This window comes from Pituophis catenifer, unplaced genomic scaffold, assembly GCF_029215685.1.
Source record: "Pituophis catenifer annectens isolate HBS135680 unplaced genomic scaffold, rPitCat1.0.hap2 SCAF_3, whole genome shotgun sequence".
NCBI lineage: Eukaryota > Metazoa > Chordata > Lepidosauria > Squamata > Colubridae > Pituophis > Pituophis catenifer.
In genome coordinates this window covers 88,805,379-88,826,954 of record NW_027256883.1, presented here as the reverse complement: position 1 = coordinate 88,826,954, position 21,576 = coordinate 88,805,379, and the positions used below count along the sequence as shown (strand labels likewise).

The window sequence follows — 21,576 nt, the reverse complement described above, 5'->3', positions numbered from 1 at the left end:
CTAGATTAGAACCCAGATTTTCTAATATGGATGATATCACCAACAGATAAGAATTTTTGAAGAATTCAAAGGGTGAATCATTAATCTCTTGCAGATATTTTCACAGCTCTAGACAGAAAGCACATTTTCTGGTGTATCAGTAGCCAAGAATTCATTTCTTCATTTAGTAGCAATAAATTGGTGGCAAAATAATCTGAATAAATATATAAGGAGCCACTGAGGGTATACTCCCATTTACATTGAGAAGGCCAGAATAATTATACTGTTGCAAACTAATTACTAGTATTGTGTACAGTGAAACTACTAAAAAGGATCAAGCCTTATAACCTTGACATAAATCCTAAAAAAAAGACCACTATTATCTCTACATTGCAAATATGGGAGAAGACTAAGAACAAACAGCTATTTTATTATTCATGATAGATGCTTTAGAAAGTGAAGTTGGACTTGCTGTCCATGCTTGAGAAAAACAGTTGCAGCTAACCAGGCAGAAAGTCTCATCCCCACATTACCAATGCAGTTCATGTTTTTCTCAAAGGGCTGTAAAAATTTGCAGCCTCAGAAATTTGAGAGATTAGCTGGTTGCCAGGTGTCCACTATTTGAGCGGACAGTCCACTTTTTTCACATGTTCACTATTTTTTTTCACAAAATAGTGGACATTTTTTTTTATTCAAAAGCTTTATGATGAAATGGTACGTAATCTAAAGCTGTACAATCTAAGAGAATAAGGATAGGAGAATCGCGTTTTGTCTTTTTTCATAAGTTAGAATGAGACAAAGATCGAATGCTCATTGCAATAATCACATTTTACACAACAGCGCAAAAAATGCATTAAAGCAGTTATCTTTTGATATCGAAAATGTAGTGCTGAAGGTTTTTGCCAAATTTTCGAATTCTGCGAAGAAACGAGAAGAGTTGAAATCATTTTTTGAATTTTGCGAGTCAGAATTCCATGAAGTTTTGTGCCATGTTCCAACATGGCACGTTGGTTAAGTTTGTTTAAAGTGGTTGAAAGACTTCTTTTAAACTGGATACCTCTAAAATCGTATTTTATTTCTCTTGGATCTGATGAGTGCCATAAGGTTATCTGGAACCTTATTTCGGATCAGGAAAATGAACTCGCAAAGGACGATGAACCAACAATTTCAGAATTGTATTTATATTTCACGCACTTCTTCATGTCAATAATGCAAGACACCCTACTGAAGCTGGAAAGCAAGAAAATTCTTGCATATGATCTTCACATTATCATGTGTAAGTTGCGTGATTCTTTGCAAAAAAAAAAATACGATGAGCAGTTTTTTGGAATGAAAGTTTTATTTGCCTTACGTAAAAAACATTTGCCTGAGAATGCCATGCAAAAGTTCAAGAAAGAAGCCATCAACATGTATCAAAGAGCCATTACGTACCTAGAAAAGTGGTATAATTTCACTGATTCAGTATATGAGACGCTAAGTTGTTTCAATCTAATTGATCACAATAATCCTCCAACTTTAGAAGAAATGACGAACATCTGGTTATTATCACCATGACGAGAAGAACTTCCACCCAACACTCTCTTCGATGAAATTTCTGCCTTAGAAGAAGTTTATGTTCATCTGCAGGGCGATTCATCCCTTGATAAGTGGACGTACTTTTTCAAGAAAGAGCCAGCTCCGAGTTTACTGAAACTGTTCCAGTATTGTGCATCAATTCCGGTATCAAATGCAAACGTTGAACGAATTTTCAGCGTCATGGGAAATTTGTGGACTGATGAACGTAACCGACTGCTTGTATCAGTTTGAAGTAAACTTTGTATATTTTTAAATATTTCTCAATATTGTACTGAAATTAAAGAATTATTCCTTAAACACAAAGAATTGATCAAAGCTGCGCAGTCAAATAAAAAATACACACGACAGCAAAGTAAAATGTAATTTAATATTTTACATATTATTATATTTGATGTTTTGAATTTTAAGTAAAGTTTTGAAGTGATTATTTTAATACGTGTTAAAATGTTTGTAAGAAAATATATAATTTAATTGTAATTTTTTATTTTTTTACTACTTAACCCCCCCTCCCCCCTGCTTGTCCGCTATTTTTTGGAAGCAGATCTGGCAATCCTAGCTGGTTCGTTCATTCATTCCCTCATTCACTAATAGTTTACACACAAGCATCCATGCTGCATTCCAGCTGCCTGGCAAATTGAGCCATACTGACATTTCCAGGAATGTGCCAATGTTCAGAGGCAGCCTCTGTCCCTTAGCTTACGAAAATGAATGTTAAGACAGTGTGTGTGGTGGGGAGGTTAGGAGTAACGAAGATAAAAGATGAGGAAACAGAAAGTAACATCTAGAAATTTACAATATTCCAGGCAGGCAAGAAGTCAACTACCAGGATCATAAGCTCCAGTAAATAGCATATCCTGGTTTGATTCCTGCATGGAACTTGGCTTGGGAGCTCAGTTGAAATGGTCAAAAGCAACACTGCTTAAAAGCAGAGCTTGGAGCTTGGCCTGAATCTCTGCAGCAACCAGAGAAAAGGAGCAACCACACTGAGGCAGCCCATCACTTCAGCCAGTGCAAGAACTTTTCAAGAGAGACAAAAGGGTGCATGCAACCTATTATTAGGGAAGGTGTGTGACACAATAAAGCATTGTTTGCAGTTATATGCTATGCTGTGATGTATCAAGGTCTTGGAAAACAAAAAATCCCTCGTGATTTTACAATGTTATTTTATAGCTCATCCTTTACCATGAGATGACTTTATTTCCAGAAAAGCATTTCTGCCCTGCTGTACTGGCATATGAATATTTATTTTAAATCAAGTTTATCTAGTCTTCATTGTTTAAAAAAGCCCATCATTAGCATTATGGTCTTGCAGATTTCATTTATTTCATCTGAGCACAAGGACAAATTAAGGAGTTAAAAATTATTGCTGAATCCATACCCATCACACATTTCTTGAAAGACCACAGAAAAAGACCAAACCAAAGGGTTTCTATTTGACAAAAATTACATACAATCCCAACTTGTAATTATCTTATGATTATTCTAATGTTACCTTCTCCATCCAAATAAATCATACTTACAAAAAAATTCTTAAATGCTATAGCTTTTGTTTCTTTAAGTCTCTATCTCCAGTCAATGAAAAAAATATATATTTAACAATATACGGTAAGTATTTTCCCCATGAACCTCCCAATTTTTAAAAAAAAAACTTTTTACTATAAATATGCTTTGTAATCTTTTTATTTTTGTGATAATGCAGGAACCAGAACCTGTAAAGTGAGTGAAATGTTTTGTGGTTCAGAAACCAGCAATTTCCAACCCAAAGATAAACACTTGGGAAATCATGTTCTGCATAAATAGTAAGAAAAGACAATTATTTTGAACTGTAGTGAGTTTAGGACTTATATCTCTAAGACATAAATTACAAGGGGTTGTTCAAGGCTGTAAGATATTGTATAAATGTGGGACTGCTGCTAAGGAAACCAAAAAGTCATAATGACTCTATCAGCTCCCTACAGAAGAGGTCATAATTATCTGCCTACTTTCATCTCTTTTGTAGTAGGTTGTATTTTGTAGTAGGTTGATTATTACTTTTGATTATTTGTTTCTAATGACATGCCAACTCTTCTATTTAATGCAGTCTTCCTAGCCCTTTTTATGTCATCTCATTTTTTTTATCCCGCTATTATTTAATATACCTAGAAATATGTTGGCTTCAGGAGTGAAATTCACTTACCTTCCCTACTGGTTTGCAAATGTGCGTGTGCCATCATCCACACATGCACAAAGCCTGAAATCATCACAAAAAAGGGACGTTACGACATCCGCACGGGTGGGCGGAGCCTCCCACAGCTGCCGCTACCGGTTCGCCTGAGCCAGATAGAACTGGCTGAATTTCACCCCTGGTTGGCTTCCAAAAGACAGCTGAATAATAAATATTCATCTACATACAGCTTTCTATCTTTTTCCCATTTCAGAAACCAACTTCTCAAACTTATCAACTGCAGGTAGTCCTCAACCTACAACCATAATTGAGACCAGAATTTCCATTACTAAACAAGTTGGTTATAAGTAGGTCATGTCCAATTTTATGACCTTTTTTGCCATGGTGGTTATAAGTAAATTAAGGTCATAAGTAACTTTTTTTCAGTTTTATGATAAGTTCAAATGAATAGCAATAGCAATACACTTGGACTTATATACCGCTTCACAGTGCTTTATAGCACTCTCTTTATGAGAGTTCTACAGGTAATAAGGAAGGAAAAGAAAAATAATTCAAAATTTTGCTAAGAAATGTTAAGTGTAAGGATTCAGATAGATTTTAAGCAAAAAAAAAAAGCCTTACTTCAATGGAAAGACTTAAAAGAATTGTAAGGAAAAATATACTTCAAATATACAGCTGCTGAACAAAATGGAAGTTAAAGCTTACAGTCTTTTAACATATCAAAAAATCATAATCATTTAACACTGAAAGACTGAAAGGATATCATTTTTATTTAATAGAACAGGAGTTCTTTCTATAGTGATTATGATAAAGAACATACAGTGTTACTATATATTTTAAATAATTTGCATGTACACTCAAGGGAATCATTTTATTAAAATCTTTTGCTTTGAATACTTTGGATTATGTTCTTCCATCTTTGTCCCAGTCATATTCCCATGTTACTTTTATACAGTAATTGCTGTGATCTCCCACGTCAATTAAGGTTTTAGAGATTTGAGTTAGCATTTTAAATTGGTTCTGGAAACTGGCTCAGAAAGCTCTTTTTGCGCAACTATAATTAAGATTATAATTATAAGTGTGATCAATTTCTCCGTTTGTAACAACTTCCCCCATTTCTTTTTCCTCAGCATTAACATTTTCCAGTTTACCTAGCTGTTGCTGAACTTCATTAACACTGTGTATCACTGTTCTTATACAGTGATAAACATGTGCATGCTTCTATATGTGTGGTCCTCTCTTTAGATTATCTTGCTTTATATTATTTTCTTGTATGCTCTGAATTTGCAGTACATCTGCAACCAGAACTCATAAATCTAAGAACAGAATTATCAAATAACTGCCTCTTAATACATTGAATACACATTATGTATGTCTCCTGAGACGTCAAATCATCTTTCTTTTTTTTCCCCACTATGATCAAGCCTACCAGTTGTGACCCTGAATTTTACATAGGTCAGTAAGTGACAGAGGCTGTATTGAATTCATAGGTGAACAGTGAACTGTTCTGTCTAGAGATGATAATAACTGTTCACAATAATGGGAAAAAAGTAACCATGAAGATCTCCAGAAGGACCTCATTAATATCGGTGAATGTCAGGTGGCATATTATACAGTTCAATTTAAATAAATACAAAGTGAAGTGCAGTGCCGCAAAAAATGTCAGCATGCTGTAATGGAGATGAGCTATCTGTAACTAATCAGGAAAAATATAGTCATTGTTCATAGCTCATTGAAGATGTTGGCTTAGTATATGAGAAAAAAGCAAATTACATGCTTCAAGAAAATGTGGTTTTTAGAAGAACATTATAAGCCCAGCTGGTTGTGGACTATATTTTCTATTCAATAAAGACATTTACTATATAAGATGGTTGACAAAGTTCCTTTTAAATAACAGAATAATCAGGCATATAATTGTTGTAATGTGTCATTATGAATCAGAAGGAACCAAGAAGTGTTTTTGATGTATTAATATTTGTAGCTTCCCTGTAAATCAATTAGGCATTAAGCAATCCATGGACATGAAATATGTTGAAATAAATTGTTCTGATGGTTTTCCTCTGTGAACATTTAAACCTCTGTGAACATTCAATAGGGCCTTCTAATGTATAACATTAGAGAGATGTCAGCACTTCAAGGCACCTCAAAACAAGAAACTAAATAGTACTATTCTGAATGCTAATACTACTTATATTATAAGATTACAGTACTAGAATCTTACAAATCTTAATATACTTCCCCCTTCCTTCATTTTGTCTTTGTGAGAACTAGGGAGGGTTCTGTCTGAGACTTGCATTTCTTTTATCTGACCAGTATTTTGTTTGGGGATCTCCTTCTGTTTCTTGAGGTTATTTTTTTCTGCACATTACAGGATATCTCTTGTAGGTTAAACTACCGGTATAACAAGCCAAGTTTCATTCCTCAGCTTCTTAATCTTTAACTACTTGGGCTATGACAGGCATAATTAACCCCCGTCCTGGCAGAAATACTAAGCCCAGGCATGACCAAAAAAAAAAATATTAAAAAAATCCATAAAGCTTTACTTAAAGATAGCATTGACCATCAGGGATTTTGACTGTGCCCAGAAGGAGCCATTCTGCCTAGATCAGATGTCCCAAGAGATGTAACAAAATAAAAGTCTGAGCACCGGCACTTGGAGCAGCCATAGCAAACTAGCAAAGGGATGTGTATGAACTTTTGATCTCAGGAGCACCTCATACTTTCCTTCTGGGAATAATATTGTGTCGTTTGTTTAACCCATGTAATGTCCTTTATTTCTATATTCAGATATGAGCTTTAAGGCTTTTTGCCTCTTAGACACTGCTTTGTAAAACATATGCTAGGAATTCTTAGAAAAATGATTGAAAATGATAAAGGTGTAAAAAATTGTACATGGCATGGAAAAATTTGGCTGAAATACGATTTTCTCCTTGTTTTAAGCTACAAGACCCGGGGTTCTTTTAGGTCACAGGAGGAGGAGTTATTCAATGAAACTGATCAAAAGGAGATTTAGAACAGACAAACAAACAAAACATCTTTGCATGGCTCCACATTTGATTTGATTCTCCATGCTGGACCAAGAAATAGTATGGAATGTCACAGCAAAATGCTTGCGGCTTCCATGGCCTGGAGATCAGTCACCGCCCCTTTTTCTCTTGGCTTGTTAATGAGCTTGACAAAGGCTGTTGAAAAATCTGAAAGCTTATATAGTTTGTGTCTGCATAATTAAAAATATTAATGTAACATGATTCTAGAAGATTTGTAAAGTAGATATTCTAAAATTACTCTGTTTAGATATCCACTGAACTGACATCAAAATTTAAAATTTTATTGAATGAAGGAATCAGCATGGAAAACAGATTTAAAATATCTCCACATTTTAAATGTTAGGAACATAAAATAACCCAGTATCATAGTTTCCATCGACCCTGTTTCCCCCAAAATAAGACATCCCCTGATAAAAAGCCCAATCGGGCTTTTGAGCACATGGCAATAAGGCCAAGCGCTTATTTCAGAGTTGAAAAAAATATAAGGGTCTTATTTTCGGGGAAACACAGTAGGAGCTCTATGAAAGATTTAAACGTATACATCATAGATAACCCAAAGAGCTCTGTTGTGTTTTATGAATAATTCTTACTCTAAAGAAATTTTTTAAAAATGTTAAAGCCATTGCCTTGCAATAGAGTCCCAAGATCCATTTTCTCAAGCCATAATAATTCTTAAACTTCTGTCCTTCTAGCACAGTTCCTATGAGGTAATTATGGGGAGACCTTAGTATATTGATTGGCCCTTGTAATTCAGGTGATAGTCCATGACCAAAGTTGCCGTATCGTATTTGGTTTGTTTGCTGATTTGACAGCATGATATTGGAGAGAAAAGTATAAAACAAGTTTGCATGTATGAACAAAGAACCATATTTCCATTCTTAAACCTGATTCTGGTAGGTATGCAATCTAGAGGAGGAGATTGTTCCAAGCGGCAGCTGAGACATTATTGCTACAGACATTTGCTTATAGCAGAGCGAAGTATGCATTTAAGTACTCACAGCTTACATCTTGGCATTAAAGATACATTTAGCATTACTTTTTTCCACCAATGAAAACTCTATTTCATATTTTGATTGAGTACACCAATTACTAAATATATTTACAGAGCCAGGCCAACATATCCCTCCTCGCTTCCTCAATGTAAGGTTTATCTTGAGGATTAATATCTTCTCTCTTGCGGTGTACAAAGCCATGTGTCTGCCCAGGATATATTTTCACTTCAAAATCAACTTTGCATTGCTGTTCCAACTTCTTTGTTACCTGAGTATACTGTAACAGAAAACTCCCTTTTATTATGGTATGAAATTATTTTCATCTTATGTCATGTCCAAAGCCCCCTTATGTTCTCTCATCTCATTAGGAGTTGAGACATTTATGTCCTCAGCCTATATAGTTCCTGTGATATTCTGATCTTTACAGGTACAGTAATTAAATAGACATTTATTGCAATTCAGTATCCTGGGACTCAAATTCTATAGTGCCATTTTTGGATGAACTATACATTTTGATGATTAACATGGGTTTACGTGATCACACAAAGAGCTAAACAGCCAAGATGGTGGGCAGAGTTCTAGAAGCCAATTATTCTGGTAAAGTATGCCAATATAGTTGCATGATTATTTTGTGATATGCCCAGTTAAACTCAGCCAATTCAAGTTTTGTCCTACAGTATATGAAGTTTTAGAATTCTATATCTTAAAAATATAAACAAACTTGTGATTCATAATGTTATTTTAAGGTTTGCATTAGGATTGCAAGGATGCTTAATTTGCCTTCTCACATTAATCCCAAATATTATTAGTATTATTTCTGAATTCACAAAGCAACATTTCCCTCTCATGAAGCAGATTCTCACAGGGTTAGCCTCTGTCCCGAGACAGTCTAAATCTTTTACAGAATAATGTTTCTTTCCAGGCCCCTTTTTGAGGAGTGACTCTTAAAAGGGGGGAAATTGCTAGAATATATACAATAATTTATTTATTTATTTATTTATTAGTTTGATTTATATGCCGCCCTTCTCCGGAGACTCAGGGCGGCTTACAATGCTTTTAAGCAATAGCCTTCATACTTTTGTATATACCTGCTTAGTAGGGCTTTTGACCCCCCCCAAAGCGGTATTCTATTTTATACAAAGTCAGTTTATTGCCCCCACAAACCGGGTCCTCATTTTACCTACCTCGGAAGGATGGAAGGCTGAGTCAACCTTGAGCCTGGTGAGAATTGAACTCGCAGTAATTGCAGGCAGCTGGCAGCTAAATACTATTTTAACAGTAGTTTAGTCCACTGCACCACCAGGCTCCTTTATGTTGCATTTAGACACATTTTGTGTCAGGTATCTAAAAGAATCATCAATTGCATCCATCCAGAATAGCCAGAACTCCATAAAGGGGAGAATTACAAATCTATTCCAACTGATACAGTTAATTATTATACTACTTGTACATGTGAGATGTGATTCTAAATTCACTATCCAGAACAATATCTTACCTGGTCAAGAGGAATGTACTCATCCTTCTCTGCAACAATGAAAAATGTGGGATTTTTCAGGTTGAAATTGTCCTCCATTAAACTGACAACTCCTAAAAAACCAAAAGTTGTATTAAAACCAAATATATTAGTACTAAATGGCATCACAAAAACCCCTTTTGTATAATACAAACAGTTCGAATTCAGAGATATTACCCACAAACTACCCATTTATAGTATTTGTTTCACTTAATCTTCCGTAGATAAATATAGACTTGAAAAGTAAGTTGTGTATATGAAGAGCCCTATAATATCATAGCAAGAATTGTCCATTAGTCCAGGCCAGCATAATGTTTCTGTCAGAGTAAAAAGGAGGACAAGAAAAGACTCATGATTGATACTCAATCGCTGCTTGCCTTAGAATGTGAACACTGACTGCCAATAATTTTGCAAGACCCAAAATTCCTAGTATGGAAATGGTTACATTCCCTAATAGATTTTTCAGGAAACATATCCCAATCTATTTATATCACCTATTTTTCTATTATCTCTCATTCCCTTGAAAATAATAAACTGCACAGCTTCCATTGCATTAAACACATACCATAGATGGACACACCTACAGAAAAAATAGAATAGTTCAACATCAAATGATGTACAGCAGATCCACCCCAACAGAAGCCAATGACACCTATCCTCGTCACATTACATTCTTCCTTCAAATATTTCAAGACCACATCGATTTCCCTAAGGCACAAAAAAGTACATCAGCAAAGAAATCAACCAGAAAATAAAGGAAAACACATAAAAGCAGATGGGCCCAGGATAACCATTTCATGAATAGAAAGGGCTCCTTGTATTCACAAAACACCAAAATCTAGTAATGGAGGCTCCTTACAGGGTAAAGGTGGCTGAAAGGCACTCTTTAGAGGTTCCGCCTTTCCTTGCAATTCTTTTATCCTGTTTTTCATCCCAAACCATATAGAACAAGTTCTTAGATGGCTGCAAAACAGAGCATGAAGTACAAAGCCTGTATCTTTTACACCCCTTTGCTCTAGCACAACCAAACTTTGCTAAGTGCTGTTCTAGATTCAGTGAAGGACATGTACTGAAATGAGGTGAATGGACAGCTGAGGTTTAATAGACCTGGAATGAATTTTGGAAACCTATGTAACAATTGGTGGCAAAGCTGTCAGGAATATTGTTTGGCCAGTGAAAATGAAGGTTAACAGAACTTATAGTATATCAGCCTAAAGAATGAGCATAATACAAGACAATATTATGGTTGGTTTCACAGTTAGCCAGATATTTACACTGGTTTTGACATTTTTAATCTACCTATCGAGATCTTCCCACCATGGATTGGCAGATGTTGTTGTTTGATGATACTGATGTAAAGTCTTCCAAGCACAATTACATTTTGCAGTTAACTGATGGTGATTTTATCAATGTTGATGACGTTCAAGTGGTACTCCAGATGTTTTAGGATTTTTACCAAATATACACATTACTATTGGTATTATCTTTGCTTTCTCTTGCCACAGTTATTTTATTTTTATTTTCACATCTTTATATTTTGTGATTTTCTTCAGTTCATTCTCTCCATTGATGGATTGGTAGAAACATTTCTGATATAACTGAAATTGGAGATTCTGTCTACAGTGTGCAGCTTGAGCTTCATATCTGATTTTCTTGACTAAACTGTAATTTGCTGTTTTATTATTTCCCAATGATCTTTTGAACTTTCTTGTCTTGAGTGATATTTGTTGATAAGGTATTCTTTGGTCTTCCTGTTCTTCAACTTCTTTTTTTCCCCATCTGTTCTAGCTTGCTTACATCTGATCTTAACATGTTGATGTTATTTTCCAACCTGATCTTTCATTTTGGTGATGCACTTATTTGTTGATTTTGCATCCAAGTTCTCCAGTTATACTTGCAGTTGTGCTATATATCAATGGTTTGTTTCTTGCAGTAAGCTGGTTTTATATTTGATATTACACTATTGGCAGCTTTTAATACTTGTGCCAGCTGTTTTTTTGGAACAAGCTTCAATATAGGCAATCTTTTTGCAATTGACTGATGGAGTCTTTCATCAGTGCCGATGCTGTTTAAGTGTATAATTACATCTATCTATCTATCATTTATCCATCCATCCATCCATCCATCCATCCATCCATCCATCCATCCAGTGAGATGAGATGGATTGGGCTGTGAGGTAGGTTGGGCTGAAAAGGTGACTGGCCTAGTAGTGGGCTCCTCTTATCTTCGCTACCGGTTTGGAACTGGGAGTGCATGCGTGTGCACGCTTTGCTTGTAGGTGGCGCTTCTGCACATGCGCAGACCTTCTGCGCATTCGCAGAGCATCTGGGATGACATCCTGGCGGGTGGGCGTAGCCTACCGCCACCACCACTACCGGTTCGCCCGAACCGGGGCGAACTGGTAAAAACCCACCACTGGACTGGCCCCAAGTCATCCAGCCAGCTTTCATACCTAAGGAAGGCTTAGAATTCATAGTCTCCTGCTTTCTAGGCCAGGAACTTAACCATTTCTACTAAACACTATTTTTCAGAACATTTTGCTGAAACTGGCTGAAAAAAGTGTAGGAAATACAAGCTAAGATATATTAAAATTTGCAGGATCTGAAGAGGGTTTGTTTGTGTTTGTCTATATGTTTTGATAGAATTTTATTTATGTGTGTGTACAAAAAAAAAAGTAAATACCTTTCAAAATAAAATCTTACCTATCTATTTTTTTGGGATCTCGTGTTTTTAGCCATTCATTTAATTTAGATATATCATCAGATGGTTTCCAAGGTTCTCCTCTAAAAAAGTCTGGACAAATTGTACTGTACAAAAAATAAAAACAAAATAATTCATTAAAACCTTTCTTATTCAATAGTCCTCTATAACACAGTCAATTCCCTCCATTTCACAAAAATTCATTCAGGGAAAGGAACAATAACATGCCCTAAACAATGAGAGTTGTTAAATTGGATGACTAGCAAATAAATAAAAGCCTAACCCCATATTCACCACATGTTTTCATGATAGAAGCAAAAGCTGTATTATTGTCATTAGGTTAAAATACATGATTGGTGTAGTGGTTAATCTATATGAATGCTGATGCATGGCTATAAGTTACATAACTAACTTATCTATGTCAGCAACTTTCTTGATTTCACTATAGTGCGTACAAAGAGAAAATTTCCTATATGGAAAATAATCCCAAAGGTCTCCTAGAGGAACATGATAACCAACAGATCAAATGAGAGGGTGGATATATGTAGGTCTCTGCTTTTAAATGCAAATATGAATTCATATCCTATATAGGTTGTCATGCATAGTATTAATTGCTCTTTGCATCTAAATATTAGCTTACTGAATTGATCAGTCAATCAATCAAATTATTGGCCATTTCCAAACAAGTTTTATTTTATAAAGCTAACAATCACCAGGTAAACCAGCTCCAGGTAAATTAATATACAAATCATTGTTATCATGTTGTATTTCATATTGTTGTGAATCCGGCTCCCGAGCCTGTCCTCACAGAGGAAGATGACTTTGAAAGTGATGGGGAGGAACTGACAAGGCCTGCCTCTCCAGGACCCTCCTTTCTGGCAATGCCTCAGGTTCCAGCTGAAGGCCAGGAGGAAAGCATGTCGGGGCACCCACTAATAGGGAGTGATGAAGATCAATCTTGGATTGATCCCAGGCAGTGTCGGAGGGAGAGGCATGCGCAGCAAAGGAAGAGGTGGGGAAGGGCCAGAGATTGCTCAGTCACTGAGCCATGTCCCACAGGGGATAAAAGTGGGTGGGGTTGCTCTGCAGGCTCCGTGATGGACAAAAACTGCATATCGTGAGCTTCGGATGGGATATTGTTCGGTATTAAGGCTTGGACTTTGTGAATGACTTCTGACTACTCTTTGAACTCTTGGTTGCCTCAGCAATGGACTATAGATACGCTGACTCCTGTTTCTAGAGGTGATAAGAAACTTGGCAGGCATTCGGAAAGTAGCTGCCAGAATTTTTATCTGCCAAAGGGATTCAGGTTGGCTTGTAAAAATAAATTACTGATAGACATATTTTGCTCGTGTGTCTGCCTATGTGAGGTGGAGGGACAGAACACATATGCTGTACTATGATTCTACATATCTATTCCATTACATATATATAAGCTTGGACATACAAACATATGTAATATAATGAACAAATGAACAAATTAGAAGGCACTTTGAATTAAGAATCACATTACATAAAGGAGAGAAGATTATGATGGAGAAAAAAATAAAATCCATTTCTTACATGTATCCATTGGAAGCAAGCAAATCAGCAATATATCTAGTATTTGGGAGTTGGCCTCCAAATATGTCATGAATCACAAGTACAGCTGCATCGGTCTGAAAAGAGGGCTTCTTCACATAGGCCTTAATATGCTCAATTGACACTTCACATCCAAGAGGTTGATAATCAAACACATCTCCAAGGTCACATGGACAAAATTTAGGCTTCTCTGCCATCTGTAAATGTAATGGAACACATCTGGAAGGCAATTCTTTAGCGTGTTTGTAGATGACGGGTGCATGCATATACTCTGTAACTTACAGATTTAAAAATGGAACTACATATAAGCCTTGTAACTGACCATTACAATAATTTACCAATAATTTTATAGCTACAGTAAAGTATTTAGGATTAGACATCTAAATCAAACCAAACATCCAAAACCTGATTTACTTTTCAATTGGGTCTTACTGTCATCTTGGAATCTCTTGTGAGTATGGTAATACAAGATATATGTTGAGTGTCTTAGTGCGAAAGAGACGGATCAAGATTTATCTTTTCTGGAAATTGTGTGAAGAAATTTAAGAGAAAGATGCCACAATCAGGATAGACATTTTTTAAAAAAGCTTTATTTGTTATAAATGCAGATGTAGTAAGCTGAGTTTTGTGAAGGTTTATGTTCCTTGACTAAACTATATATGGGGGAGGGAGGGAGGGAGGGAGGGAGGGAGAGAGAGATGTGATCACCTCTGCACAGTTTTCTACTAAGAAACTCTTGGCATAAATGAACAGTCGCCTGCTTCCAAGTGAGAACAAGGTGAAGACCTTTATATATATCTAGAGGTCCACTTTTAGTTCAACTTCCCAGGCATGTCAGACTCATGAAGGTTCTGCAGTGGAAGATCTTAAGCAATTTTAATATTAATAAGTATTGTAGAGTGGAACTCCTAGATATAGAATACAAACTGTAGTAGGAGATATGTAGCTGCAGAGGAAGTAGTTTTTCATTGCAGAGTGTCAGAATCACATGCAAGAAAAACTGAGCTTGGCTGTTATTCAAAAGTTTTTCATAGCACAAGTCAGACCCACTTACCTTTGAGTTTGGGTTTTCTTGTAAGTAATCATATTACTAGACATTGGTGACCTTTGTTTTTCCAATACATTGATTTGTCTCTAACATCTCTGTGTTTGCTTGACCTGGCTTTGCAAAACTACGTATAATACATTTTGGAGATAGAAGTACTCTAGCATCCTGCTTGAATAGACAAAACATCTTGAGGCTCGAGACAAAACCATAAATAGGATGGAAATTAAGGAGTTCCCTTTTACATGTTTAAACATGTTGGAGAAAAACATGTTTACATGTTTTTCTCCAACATTGCTCAGGCCCAAAAGGCCAATGCAAACATTAAATCCTCCAGCTGTAACAAATATCTCATTCTCACTTGCCATTAACTTATGTAATGCTAATGAGTGAAGTCCTTTAGTTTTTGGCCCCCAATTCACTCTTAACTGCAACAGTTTCCATCTCAAAGCTTTCAATCAAATTATTTAGAATTTTATTCTAAATCCCCATTTTACTTGACTTGCTTCTTTGAAAATTTGTCGCTGGCTAATTCATTATGAGTCCCATTTATCTTTATTAACAACTTTATTTCCTTTTAGGGAAAATGTTGTTAAAGACCTTCATTTTTACTATCACTTGGCCTGGGTAAAGTAGTACCCAGGCCAAGTACTTTGTCTAAGTAGTTAGATAAAGAATCTTCCATATTGGATCATCAGAATAGTAGAGCCTTCTTTATTTATTAACTTTGTAAACTATCCTTTCTCCTGCCATGCCCCTCCATTCCCTTTTATTCTTTAAACTTCTCATGCCTCTCTCTCTGACTTAGTTCCATACAAGCCCTACATTCTCAGTCTTTCCCTTCTTCTCCACTCATTCCCTTATTTTTTTCTGTTTGTTTTCAAGTTTGGTTCCTTTTTGATCTGCTCAAATCATCTCAGTGTAATTCTTTGGAATGGTTCACTCACTTTTTCATCGTCATATTTCACCTTCATGCATTTAATGCTGAGCAACTTTCTTCTTATTTTTTTCATGTCCACTTCTTCAGCCATCCATTTCTATTGAATTCAGCATACCTTTGTACCTTTTTTACATAGCCAGTTGTCTCTTATAATTGCAAAGTAGAAAGAAGCATAGCATACTCATATTCTCACCCATTTTCACTTCTTTTGACAAGCATTCATTCCTTGCACCCATATGCTATCAATTAACTTTCTTGAACATTTTAAACATTTTCCCACCTTTAATAAACATTCTATCAAGGTTCATAAATTTGACTTCTTGCTCAAATTTTCACTATTTTTATATATCCCGTGATTTTTCTTTTTATTCACCCTGTCACGTATATCCTTGATCTTTGTAACATTATCTTCAAATCCATAGTTCTCACTTTTGTCTAACATTCACTGCAAATGATTCGGAATCTCTCTTCACCAGCAAAAGGGCATCATCTATATCCAAAGTATTTATAGCTGTTGTTAACATATCTCTCTCACAACAAGGATCCTTATATGGTTATCCATAAATACATTACAATATCAAGGGAACATCACGCACCTTGATTTAGATCCCCCTTAAGAAATAATCCCCTGGACCATTTCTTAAGCATTCTATTTATCTCATATACCCTTTACTCACATTCTGCATCTTACAGCATTCAGTAGCTGTCTTTTACTTATCTGTGCAAAACATTCTATAAATGAAACTATAATATGCTTCTAACTCACAATCAACTTTTTTTCTCCCTTCCATACATTCGGTTATGACCTCCTAAAGAGCAAATCTAGTCTGCATAGTCCCTGCCTAGCAGAAATCTTTCCCAAATTTGCTTATTGTTACCTCTCATACCTTTTTGTTCAGAACTCTGCCAAACACCTTCCTGGGTAGCCTTAAGAAAGTAATTCCCCTGTAGTTTTTTCATGTCTTTTTGTTATCTTTTCTTCAATATGGCAGAATAAGCAAGAAGGCATCAGCATTTCGGCTACCGATTTAACCTTTCTCCAGAAAACAATAAGATGGAACATATATGATTTCAACAGTACCTGGAATGTTGAAGCCAATATCAAAGGGTTGGAAACTGTTTCTTTAAGGCAGTCTGCTTGCTGCTGGGGAATGCTGCAGCTTCTTTCACTTTGCTTGGTACAGCTCCACTGAAAAGGCAGCAAAAAGGTTTGCTTATTACAAAAGAGCTCAAAGGTTGACAGACTGTAACTCTACCCCAAAGTGGGGAGGATTCCAACAAGTCCTCCTCCGTGACTGACCTCCAGGCTATCATGTATCACACGCTTTTCATGTTTCATGTCTTTTTGAATCAGTGGTTTCTTTATTCCTCAGCCCAGCTTTGGGAGAGAAACCACAATTTTGGAATGCAAAACTTGAATATCTTGAAAAAGAGTTTTGATGTTTTAAGAGATGGCTGAGGCCTTTGGGGAGTTGCTGGGAGGAAATAAGGTTATTACAGCTCAATTCATGTAACCATTGCATTCAAGGGATGGTTGTTATGTTCCATTTTGTATGGCATGCCATAGATTATGTTACGATTAATTAAGTTTATTCAGAAATCTATAGTTTCCCCACTATTGTGCATGCTAATCTTTGAGTAAAAAGAAAAATATACAGTGGCTTGTCCCAACTATGTTCTATATTTTGATGTTGCCAGGTTTTTAAATAATGTTGCAGTCTTATTTTAATTGTCTGCTGTGTAATACAATCAATGTTTACAGTTCTGCAATCACTTTTTCCTTAACTATTATCCACACATTAGAATCTAAAGGTTGACAACATTAAACTAACAATTTATAACTTTAAAGGTTTTTATAGGATTTTAAGAAGAGATTAGACAACCATTTGTCTAAAATGGTGTAGGTTCCCTGCTTGAGCAGGGAGTTGGACTAGAAGACCTCCAAGGTACCTTCCAACTCTGTTATTCTGTGATTCTGATAAAACATCCAAGCCTAAAGGACCTCTATTTCCTTTATATTTATTTACATTGTAAACAGGGGTGGATTCTACTTACCTTTACTACCGGTTTGCATCATGCTCGCGCGCCCACACACTCTTCTGCGCATGTGCAGATCACCTATGATGACGTCCGGGTCAGTGGGCGGAGCCTCCCATCGGTTTTACCGCCGGTTCTTGCGAACCAGTCCAAACCGGGGGCAACCCACCACTGATTGTAAACCAAAATGTATACCATGCATTCTCTGAAAGAAAACTATGCTTATTTTAATTTTTTTAAAATGCCACTTTGCAAATGCATGGGGCTGTCCATACAAAGGGGTAGGTGAGTTTAAAAAGGCAGTGGTTCTGATCACACAATTGGAAATCCCATCCTTTTTAATGCAATGTCCTGTATAAAAGCGTGGGGCTTTGGTCACATGATCACTTGTGGATACCCCTGACAAATTGGATCCCCAAACCTTATGTATAAATAGATATGAATATTGCTTTGGACTTTGCAGCTTCAATGCCTGGGCTCAGTTCCATCTACCAAAGATTCTGTGAGCTGTTTTCCAATTCTGGCCTAGAGCTCACAATTTGTGCCTTCACAATTTAGAAACTAGGTCATGATAATATCTGTTCTAGTGGGTTGTCCTTGATAGCAAAACATTAACATGGAGATGCTTCATTTTGAAAGGATGCATTATTCGGAACAAATCCTTTTTCAAGGTACCTCCAAATGAAGAGAAGTGGACAGCCACTCCAAAGAAGCCTACACATGCTGATCTTTTTAATTCTTACATGTCTTTGCCTTCTGAAATAATTGCTAGAAGGCACATTTGAGATGTCTAATATACAGTATCTTTTGTATAAAAGTGGCTTTATAAAAACTGGCTGAATAAAATTAGAAGGATTTAGTTATAGTGTATTATTTCCCATGAAGGAACGAAAAGAGAACGAATAAGAGTTATATGAAGGAATGAAAGCTTAATAAGTAAGCAACTGTAATTATACAATACACATTGTTTTTATAATAATTATCTCTGCCTTTTCAGCAAATTCTGAGATGAATCTCTTTCTATTTCCCTTCTGGAAGGGAAGCGCAGCACTTTTGTTTAGATGTTAAAATGGATTTTTTTTTTAAAAAAAAATGAGTTTAACATAATTTTTTTATGAAGTGTCATAGATTTTAGCAAAATAACATAATCCATCCAGTGGTGAAATCCAATTTTTTTTACTACTGGTTCTGTGGGCGTGGCTTGGTGGGCGTGGTGTGGTGTGGCTTGGTGGGCGTGGCAGGGGAAGGATACTGCAAAATCTCCATTCCCACCCACTCTGGGACCAGCCAGAGGTGGTATTTGCTGGTTCTCTGAACTACTCAAAATTTCTGCTACCGGTTCTCCGAACTGCCCAAAATTTCCACTGCTGGTTCTCTAGAACCTGTCAGAACCTGCTGGATTTCACCCCTGAATCCATTAAATAAATCTATAACATAAAACCTAGATAAAACCTATTTCTTCTAACAATGTATATTTTTTTAAAAAATGCACATTTAGTATATTTTAGTTTATTGAATTTCCAACGAAGTTTTGAAAATGAGCTATCTCTTTTAGACCATTCATAAAGTAAGCCATTTTCTAAATATGGTTAAAAATGCAAAAATCAGTTTGGATCATTCTTCCATGTTTGGAAAATTTGACTGGCGGGGTCCAGGAGGAGGATCTTCTCTGCTGTTGCTCCTGCCCTCTGGAACATCTTGCCCCGTGATGTGAGGTTAGCCCCAACTCTCCTATCTTTTTGTAAAGGCCTAAAGACATGACTGTGCCAGTTGGCTTAGGGCTCCAGTGGGGGATCAGTGCAATGGAGGTGGTTGATTGAGTAATAACAGATCCCAGATCCCTCCCACTCCACTGCCATCCTCCCCATGTGTCTTTGGCTGTAAGGTTTGATTTTTAACATTTTATGTTTTAATTAAGATGTAACTGTAAGCCACCCAGATTGTTGTTGTGGTAGTGGTGGATTTTTATTAAGCATCACAAAACTTTATATTTGTAAAAAAGTATATCAGTTAGGCCACCCTTCTTTATGGTACTCCCAAACCCAGTACCTAGAGACAGCGTGAGCCTGGATGAGGGAGAACAGGCTTGATCAAATGGCAAAACCAAATTCTTTGTTTGACCTCTTGGTTCCATCTTTAGTCTCTAATGTGGTTGCACTTCCCCATGCAAGGAAGAGTTTAACCAAAACTCTTTAGTCAAAGAGTTCAATTTTTATTTGTGTTTGTTTTCATCTATCATAATTTCAGTCATCAGCATCTGGCTAAAAGTTTAGTTGACATCTTCAACCTAGAGAGAAATTACTATTTTCCCCTTCTCCTTTTTTACAAAAATCAACCCATTTTTAAAAATTAGTTTTATGCTCATGGGTCCTCCAACATACAGAAAACAGTTTGCTCAGTATATATCTACTGTAGATGCTGTAAATACAGTAACTGGTTTCTCCTTTGTATAATATACTTTGAATGGCTGTGGAAAGGAGTAGATGTGGATCCATGATGGGGTCACCAATCAAAGTATCTCTCTACACTGCAAATCTGTTTTGCCTTTTTTATTCCAATTAAAAAAAAACTGCTGATTAGTATATATTATATAAAGGGCAGGTTTTCAAGAGAGACTTCTTTTTCTATGTAACCAGTCATAGAATAGAATAGAATAGAATAGAATAGAATAGAATAGAATAGAATAGAATAGAATAGAATAGAATAGAATAGAATAGAATAGAATAGAATAACAGAGTTGGAAGGGACCTTGGAGATCCTCTAATCCAACCTCCTGCTTAGGCACTCAGACAAATGGCTATCTAATCTCTTCTTTAAAACTTCCAGTGCTGGAGCATTCACAACTTCTGAAGGCAAGTTGTTCCACTGATTAATTGTTCTAACTGTCAGGAAATTTCTCCTTAGTTCTAAGTTTCTTCTCTCCTTGATTAGTTTCCACTCATTGCTTCTTGTTCTACCCTCAGGTGCTTTGGAGAATAGTTTGACTCCCTCTTCTTTGTGGCAACCCCTGAGATATTGGAACGCTGCTATCATGTCACCCCTAGTTCTTCTTTTCATAAGACTAGACATATCCAGTTCCAGCAACAGTTCTTTATGTTTTATCCTCGAGTTTCCTAATTGTCTTTGTTGCTCTTCTCTGCACTCTTTCTAGAGTCTCAACATCTTTTTTACATCGTGGCGACCAAAGTTGGATGCAATATTCCAAGTGTGGGCTCAACAAGGTATTGTAAAGTGGTATTAACACTTCATGTGATCTTTATTCTATCCCTCTGTTTATGCAGCCTAGAACTGTGTTGGCTTTTTTGGCAGCTGCAGCACACTGCTGGCTCATATTTAAGTGATTCTCCACTAGGACTCCAAGATCCCTCTCACAGATACTACTATTGAGCAAGTTACCATCTATACTGTATCTGTGCATTTTGTTTTTCTTGCCTAAGGATAGAATCTTACTTTTTTCACCATTGAATTTCATTTTGTTAGATAGCGCCCAAAGATCAAGTCTGTCAAGATCCTTCTGTACCTTAAGCCTATCTTCTGGAGTGTTGGCTATTCCTGCCAGCTTGGTGTCATCTGTAAATTTGATGAGTTCCCCATCTATCCCCTCGTCCAAATAATTGATGAATATGTTGAAGAGTACTGGGCCTAAAACAGAGCCCTGGGGTACCCCACTGTATACTTCCCTCCATGTAGATGAAATTCCATTGAGTACTACACATTGAGTGCAGTTGGTCAACCAGTTATGAATCCATCTGGTGATGATGCTGTCTAACCCACATTTTTCTATTTTATCAAGTAGTAGTTATGGTCTATTTTGTTAAAAGCCTTACTGAAGTCCAAGTAAATTATATCGGCAGCATTCCTCTGGTCCACTAGTTTTGTCACTTTGTCAAAGAATGCAATAAGATTAGTCTGGCATGATCTGTTTTTGATAAACTCATGTTGGCTTTTGGTTATTACTTTGTTTGCTTCTAGGTGTTCGCTGATTCGTTGCTTGATTATCTTT

At 36.3% G+C, this 21,576-nt stretch overlaps 1 protein-coding gene across 4 annotated transcripts; it reads right to left on the bottom strand.

Annotated features, from left to right (window-relative positions):
• Positions 1 to 7,030: 7,030 nt before the first annotated feature.
• LOC139316045 (carboxymethylenebutenolidase homolog) lies at positions 7,031 to 16,720 on the bottom strand. Of its 4 annotated transcripts, none has more exons than XM_070942603.1 (6): positions 16,618 to 16,720; positions 13,534 to 13,748; positions 11,973 to 12,077; positions 9,836 to 9,978; positions 9,253 to 9,344; positions 7,031 to 8,034 (listed from the first exon to the last, which is right to left on the bottom strand). In XM_070942603.1, exons 2-6 carry the CDS (start codon positions 13,746 to 13,748, stop codon positions 7,855 to 7,857), a joined length of 735 nt encoding a protein of 244 aa, XP_070798704.1. In that variant the 5' UTR covers positions 16,618 to 16,720; the 3' UTR covers positions 7,031 to 7,854. The 4 variants fall into 4 exon arrangements, with proteins under 4 accessions (XP_070798704.1, XP_070798705.1, XP_070798702.1 ...); XM_070942604.1 differs by lacking the exon at positions 16,618 to 16,720 and adding an exon at positions 16,424 to 16,451; XM_070942601.1 differs by lacking the exon at positions 16,618 to 16,720 and adding an exon at positions 15,910 to 15,987.
• Positions 16,721 to 21,576: the final 4,856 nt, after the last annotated feature.